Source organism: Galeopterus variegatus, unplaced genomic scaffold, assembly GCF_000696425.1.
Source record: "Galeopterus variegatus unplaced genomic scaffold, G_variegatus-3.0.2 Scaffold1226, whole genome shotgun sequence".
Lineage (NCBI taxonomy): Eukaryota > Metazoa > Chordata > Mammalia > Dermoptera > Cynocephalidae > Galeopterus > Galeopterus variegatus.
Genome location: NW_007727337.1, coordinates 207,456 through 215,188, shown reverse-complemented (window position 1 = coordinate 215,188; position 7,733 = coordinate 207,456). Strand labels below are relative to the sequence as shown.

At 37.6% G+C, this 7,733-nt stretch overlaps 1 protein-coding gene across 1 annotated transcript in view; it reads left to right on the top strand.

Moving 5' to 3' along the window:
- Positions 1 to 6,111, top strand: part of DOPEY2 (dopey family member 2) — a 114,516-nt gene extending 108,405 nt beyond the window's left edge. The window contains exons 32-36 of the mRNA XM_008575721.1: positions 2,410 to 2,557; positions 2,880 to 2,935; positions 3,169 to 3,330; positions 4,855 to 4,984; positions 5,480 to 6,111. Coding sequence (XP_008573943.1) covers positions 2,410 to 2,557; positions 2,880 to 2,935; positions 3,169 to 3,330; positions 4,855 to 4,984; positions 5,480 to 5,728 — 745 coding nt within the window. The 3' untranslated portion in view covers positions 5,729 to 6,111. The remainder of the gene's footprint in view (positions 1 to 2,409; positions 2,558 to 2,879; positions 2,936 to 3,168; positions 3,331 to 4,854; positions 4,985 to 5,479) is intronic.
- Positions 6,112 to 7,733: the final 1,622 nt, after the last annotated feature.

Sequence of the window (7,733 nt, the reverse complement as noted above, 5' to 3'; positions counted from 1 at the left end):
GTGTGTGTGTGTCTAGGTCTGTAAAAGTACTGCATGTATAAGTTCTTGTAGCCAGCATCACAACCAGGAGGCAGAACCCTTCTATCAACACAAAGCAACTTTCTTTTGTCATTCCCTTTATAGTCACACCCCCCACCAACCCTAACCCCTGGAAACCACTGCTCTATTCTCCATCAGTCCTGTCATCATTTCCTATCTGTTTGAAGAATTTTATTTTGCCATTTTTTTAGAGCAGATCTGCTGGCAACAGATTCTTAGTTTACCTTCTCCTAGACTGTGTTTATTTCACCTTCATTCATTTTGGTTTGGGGGTGGGGAGCTTACCTTCATTCTTGAAGAATATTTTCATTAGAAATAGAATTCTGGGTTGAAGTTCTTTTCTTTTAGCACTTTAAAAATATGCTGCTTTTTTCTGGCTTTGGTTTCTGACAAGAAATCTGCTGTCATTCTAATTATTGTTCCCTTTTAGATAATGTGTCACTTCTCTCTGACTACTATCAAGAATTTTTTCTTTGTCTTTAGTTTTCAGAAATTTGCTTATGATGTGTCTGGCATGGATTTCTTTGGGTTTATCCTTTTTATAGTTTACTCGCCTTCTTATATCTGTAGATTTATGTCTCAGCAAATTTGGGAAGTTTTCATTATTTCTTCACATATTTTTCCAACCTGTACTCTTTTTTGCCTCTCCTTCTGGAACTCTGCTAACACGAATGTCAGATCTTCTGTTGTCACACAGGTCTCTGAGATTCTCTTCAATTTTTTTTTTCAACCTTTTTTCTCTCCTTTGTTCAGTTTGAATAATTGGTTGAATCCATTTCAACTTCCTTCTTTCCTGTCATCTCCATTCTGCTATTAAGCTCATCCAGTGAGTTCTCGTATTTTTTGATTGTATTTTATTAATTCTAAAATTTCCATTTGGTTCTTCTTGGTATCTCTTATTTCTTTGCTGAGACTTTTTATTTTTTATTTGTTAAGAACATCTATAATTGATTATTGGAGTATTTTTAGGTAGCAGCTTGCAAATCCTTTTCTAATAATACCAACCTCCATACTATCTCAGCATTGGTGTGTTTTGATTGCCTTTCCTCATTCAAGTTAAGATTTTTGGCATTCCAAGTGATAGTCTTCTCAGATGCCCAGGCCAGAAGAAAATAAAAAATAAAAAACCCTAGGGAACTCACTACATGTCATTCCTTAAGTCCCTAAAGTTCCTATCCAGCCTTGCCTTCTTTTCTTCACCTTTCAGTTTTCTGATAGTTGGTGTATATATTTTGTTCAAGGTTTTTTATTATAATTAGAGAAGGAACAAGATGTCATTCCTTAAGTCCCTAAAGTTCCTATCCAGCCTTGCCTTCTTTTCTTCACCTTTCAGTCTTCTGATAGTTGGTGTATATATTTTGTTCAAGGTTTTTTATTATAATTAGAGAAGGAACAAGATTTAATGTACTTACTTCATGGTGTCCAGAACCAACCACAAAAACTACTTTTTAAAATCACAACTTATTGTCCAGTGTCTGAGCTAATGCATGATTCTTCCTTTGGTCAGAGTACTTTTTTTTTTTTTTTTTTTTTATTCTGTGGTTGGGGGTGGATCTTAACCCTTGACCTTGGTGTTATCACCACCACGTCTCCCAAGTGAGCTGGCCAGCCAGCCTGTGGTCAGGGTACTTTTAAAGGCAGGAAATAAAAGCACAGTTAAGCTAGCTCAAGTAAAGAGAAGTTCATTACTAATGTACCACAGCAAATCTTAGCTAGATGACTATAGTTCAGCTGTTTGCTGCAATAATTTGTTACATTCCTAAGAAACCTTAAGCTATGGGGGGAGGGAGGGTATCATTCTACGAATAATTACTTCAGTGGGGAAGAATGTTGAGTGTTAAGAACTGGAAAGTTTAACTCACAACTTTTCTCCCCTCTGAAGGAATTAAAGTTTGTCATGGCCATCAAATCTAAACTTTACAGAATTAAATCTGTTTTATTCACCTGCTTCACTTTCCACCCATCGCCCCCCGAGTATGGTATTGTCTGCAGCCATTCTCTATGATTATAAAAACCCATCACTCACCAAGGGCTGTCTTTGGTTTCTGTGTCTCGTAATTCATATTCTTAGAAGAAAATATAAGTGGTCCTTGGTCATCCAAGGGATTTCTGGGGTTAGATCCTGTCTTTCTGCTCTGCTGTGGCAGGGGGATAAAGTCATTTGATTCACTTCCTTTAACAAGGGCTATGAAACTGCCTTACTTCACATAGAAGAGGGCTGGGGTAGACTGTGTGCACAGAAACATTCTCCTAACACTCATGTCTTACACGGGGTGGTCATTGAAATGTCAAAGCAGTTATAATTTTATGTTTCTTCTTTGTCTAATGAGAAACCCCAAGTTGCATATTTGTGTGACATCTTTAAAATCTTCTTTCCTTAGAACGCCTGACAGACAATCTCAGAGTTGGACAGACACCCACAGTTGCTGCTCAGATGTTTCTTTTTTTCAGAGTTTTGCTGTTAAGAATATCTCCTCAACATTTGACTTCATTGTGGCCAATAATGGTCTCTGAATTGGTGAGTATAAGTATTGTACTCTTGAAAGCAAGGTTGGAGCTTTTAAAATGATTTTTCATTAAAATATAATATGCCATTTCATAGGTATCAAATTTTATCTAAAGCTTGTTTTCAATTAACTTGCACATAGGTTAGTAGCACACAGTCAGCTCTTGGTTAAATAGAGAATATTTTATCCTGTAACCATCTTTGATCTCTCACCTGTCAGTTATTCCAACTAATTTGTACCGTTTGATACTATTTACTAGTTTTTTATAGACATATAAATCTGGGTAGATTTAACCTCTCAACTAGTAAATTGAATGCACATTTTCTTTTTAAGATTCAGACATTTACACAGCTTGAAGAGGATCTGAAAGAGGAAGATGAATCATTGAGGTGAGTAGTGCAAGGTCTGTGCACGTGTGTGGAAGGGGGCCAAGGCTAATGGACATCACTTTACGATGCAGGGTTATCTAATGCTAAACACTGTTTTCTTCGAGTACTTGGGAGGGACCAGCTATTTTGAAAATTTCTTAAAAGGAAAATCCTTCTTATGGACATTTCATAGGTGAATGGACTACAGCAGGTGTGAATTAATTTATAACAAGAATTTCTTTACAAATTTATAGAAACAGCAACAAAATAAACAGAGTCAAAGTTTCAGTCCCAGATGGAAATGGGCCCTCAATGGGGGAGATACCCCAGAGTGAATTCACCTTATATTTATCAGCTTGCAAGTTCTTGGACACAGCACTTTCTTTTCCACCTGACAAGATGCCACTGTTTCAAATGTAAGTCATATAAGACTGTGTGTCCTTTCTGAAGCAGGTGATTTTTCTTTCCTGGGCACTTTCACTTGTTCTTTCAAGTGCAGTTGATGAGAAGCCACAGTATGGGTTTCCAGTGGCGGATGAGCCAGCTGAGAATACCAAGTTTCAGATTACTTGCCACATCTGTCATTTCGTGAATTTGACTCACAGCAGTGGTTGTGAACATGTTGCGGGGGGAGGGGTGGTATTTGTGTGTTTAGGTGGTTTTTGCTATTGAATGCTTCTGAAACAAGAGTCTCTCACTGGTGGGCCTCACTGCATTTGTGTTGATTTTTTTTGTCTGTTTTTAGTTAAATATGAGTACTTTTATTTGGAGCAGGATGTCTCCAATTCGCTTTGACCCTTAGGCTTACATTTCCTATAGACTTAATACAGCTGCTCAGACATTTAACTTCACTCTGACCCAGAGGCTCCTTCTCTCTGTCCTACCCCAGAAAAGAGAGTAGTCATGTAGAAATGTTTGTGGTTAAAAAGTGAGTTCTCTTACATGCATATTACTAAATGAAAGAAGCCCATCTGAAAAAGGTACATACTGTATGATTCCAAGTATATGACATTCTGGCAAAGGCAAAACTATGGAGACAGTAAAAAGAGCAGTGGTTGCCAAGCATTGGGGAAGGAGGTAGACACGATTTTTAGGGCAGTGAAACTACTCTGTATGATACTGTAATGGTGGATACATGTCATTATACATTTGTCCAAACCCACAGAATGTTCAGCACCAAGAGTGGACCCTGATGTAAACTCTGACTTTGAGTGATAATGGCAAGTCAATGTCATTCGTTCATCAGCTGTAACAAATGTACCACTCTGGTGTGGGATATGGATAGTGGGAGAGGCTGTATGGGGATGGGGATATATGGGAATGTCTGTACTTTTCTGCTCAATTTTGCTGTGCACCTAAAACTGATCTACAAAAGAAAGTCTGTTGTTTAAAAAGTGGGTTCTGATGTACTTGAATGTGCATAGCAGCATTATTTATTATAGGCAAAAAGTGGAGACAACCCAAATGGTCATCAACTGATGAATGGATAAATAACTGATGAATGAAGTATATCCATACAGTGAAATACTGTTCAGGAATAAAAAGAAATGAAGTACTGATATGTGCTACAACATGGATGAACCTTGAAAATACTACGCTAAGTGAAAGAAGCCAGTCACAAAGGAACATGTTATATGATTGTATTCATATGGCATGTCCAGAAAATCTATAGAGACAGAAAGCAGATTAGTGGTTGGCTAGGTCAAGGGAATATAGGAGATTGGGGGTTGATGGCTGAAGGGAGCAGGGTTTCTTTGGGGGGTAATAAAAATACTCCAAAATTGTGATAGATGTACAACTCCGTGAATATCATAAAAGCCACTGAATTGTACATGTTAAATGGGAATGGTATGTGACTTATATCTTAATAAAACCATTAAAAAAATTCTTTTAAGTGGACTCTAAGCCAGCATTCCTGACCTCGGGTTTCTTTTTTCCAGTTACAGGTGGGCATTTGTTCCAGAAGTGGACACAGAGGGCCATGCCTTCCTGTCAGATCTGGAGGAGAATCACCAAGAATGCAAACCCCACACTGTTAGGATTCTAGAACTTCTAAAATTAAAATATGGGGTAAATGTTTTCCTTTTAAAAATTATGTTCATGGCAAAGGGAGAAGGGCTAAGCAGTTAGTAACGTACTTTACAAATCACTTGATTTTGGTAACTGAATAATTGAATAATATGAATTTTCAGAATTGTTCTTAGTTTTAAAAGTTGGAGATGGTCATAAATTATTTATGTCATAAACACCACTTCCTCATCCCAGTTGCTAAGAGGTAAAGCTTTCTGGTTAACACAGTCACAGAGAACTCGTGTTACTCCTCAAGTTCCTCTATTAACTAGAGCCAGGAGGGGGAGGAGCCCACTAGGAAGAATGGCAGGGGCGAGACCCGAGGGCGCATGGTCACAGGAGAGTGAGAATTTCGCTTGTGCCCCTGTCATTAGTGCTGGTAATGAATGTTCATAAAGAACTGATCTCAGGCTCTGCTGCATGCGTGTGCTCACAGGCATCTCTGTCCCTTGGTAATGCCATATCGTTTTTTGTGGGTTTTTTTTTTTTAAACAGGAAATTAGCAGCTCTGATGAGGTCACTGTGAAGAGTGAATTCCCTCTTCTGCGCCAGCATTCTGTTTCCAGCATTAGTCAGTTGATGCCATTCTTCAAGACTCTAAATTGTGCTTTTAAAACCCAAAGTCAGCTGCCCACTGATGCCACCAGAGCACCTTTACACTTTCCAGTCACGGATAACCCAAGCATCTTGAAACAACTGGAAGAATATGTTGAATATGATTTTTTGGAACATTCAGAATGTTAACTTTATGAGAGAATTTGTTAAATCCATTTATTGATACTTTAATGAAAACCTGGTTATATTCTAAACAAGAAAGGAGGCCACAATAGTGCTTTTAAACAAGTCTGTTTCAATTTTGAAAGTATATTTCAGACAATTTTCTTTTTGGCAACAAATACACTTCCCTAATGCCTTGTAATATATTTGGATCTGATTCTGTTTCTTCCTCAATTTATGTAGTGAAAATAAAATTAATATATCATCTAACAGTAGCACAAAACTTGTAATATGAAGTAAAGTATAAAGAGAATGAAGAAGTCGTTTTCTTTGTTGAAGGAGATATCTGGGTCTTTCCCAGTATATTTCTCTGGAAGCTTAAACTTATTAAAAGAATATTATTTTAACAACTTTTCATATGAACGTGCTTTAAAGCATTTGTTTTGGTACTGCATTTTAAAACTAACTTTGTTTTCTGAGAATAAATAATAACTGCCCCATTACCTATCAGCAGACGTGAGCACTTGAAGATATTTCAGTATTTTCAAGTCTTGCCCATTAAAATCACATGTTTGCATGGTTCAGCTGCATAAGTACATACTTTGAAAATTCTGACAGCTGTAAACTTACTTATGTACCTCAGTGTACCTTCCAAGCGCTTTTTTATTTAATACAAATCAGTCAACATAGTCTTGGAAACTTTGATGCCTGAAACTGCTGTCAGGGACACTCACTCTTTGGACTCTTCCTTTTTACTCTCCTTTCTGGGATCTCTTCACCACTTTGCAGACATTGCTGTACATTAAAATAATCCTTTCCTATGCACAGAATTCTCGGGCTTGGCAGCATCGCATCCCACTCTTTCCTGAGACTCTGCCTTTTGTCAGCAACCCTGTTTAGCATCCTGGCTTGGAGCCACTTCTCCACTGTAGGCACGTTCACTCTCTGTCAGTGAGCATGGCCTGCCTTCCAGACATGCCTGTCTCATGTCCCCTCTTCAGCCACCAGTGAGCTGCATGTTCCAGGCCAGATGGTGTGAACTGTTCTAATGCGTGCTCCCATGTCCACCCCTGCTGTCCACAGGGTGTTTTGGAATTTAAGTAATATTATTGGTTAAGTTTCTCCTAGCTTAACTAATAATATTAGGAAAACACATCCTAATACTGACGTGCTTTTGTGCAGTTCAAAAGTAGTTGTGTTATTAGCCCCAATGTAGCTTTTGGCATCACAGAGTCACCTTATTGTCTAAATAAGAGCTAAAAGGAAGAATCAAACAGCACCACTAGTATATGGATAACCACATAAATATTTGTTGAAAATTACATGGAAATTATGTCATTTTTGTGTACAGGGGAGTATCCTTAAACTTAAGACATTTGCAAGTTTGGGTCACTAAAATTTTAAAAATTGAAGTGTAGAATTGTAAATTTGGTATTGCTTATCTATAAGTTACCTGTAATTCAGGCTGTGAGGAGATAACCATACTTTGATTAATTGCTAACTTGCAGGAAGTCATAACTGGGTGGGGCAGGCACAGAAACCATCTCTTCCACAAATGACTGAATAGTAGCAGCTGCCTACTTCCTGTGTAAACTTCTCAGCATGGGGGTTGACACCACAGAGCTCTAGAGCCAGACAGACCTAGGTTTCAGTTACTGACTGCCTCTTCAAACCTCATTATGTAACAAGTAATAACAAGGTAGGTGTGTATGTTCATTTATCAACATTTACAAGAAAACCAATAGCTTATTTATATCATCAGTGGCTATTATGCCACAAGAGGCTGTTCTTGTATCTGTATGTAGATTTACAAATTTAGCTTTCCATTTTTTCTCTCCAGTATCTAAAACAACTTACTGTTTTCTGCTAATACCGTATATAATTTAATCCTTATTTATTAAATAGAAATCGTAAAAGACAGGGATTCAGCAAAACTCATATCTTCATGTTTATCACAGAACACTCAAAAAAGAGGTATCGGTGATGGGCCATAATAATCATATACAGTGTATATTGACAAAATAAAAATTAA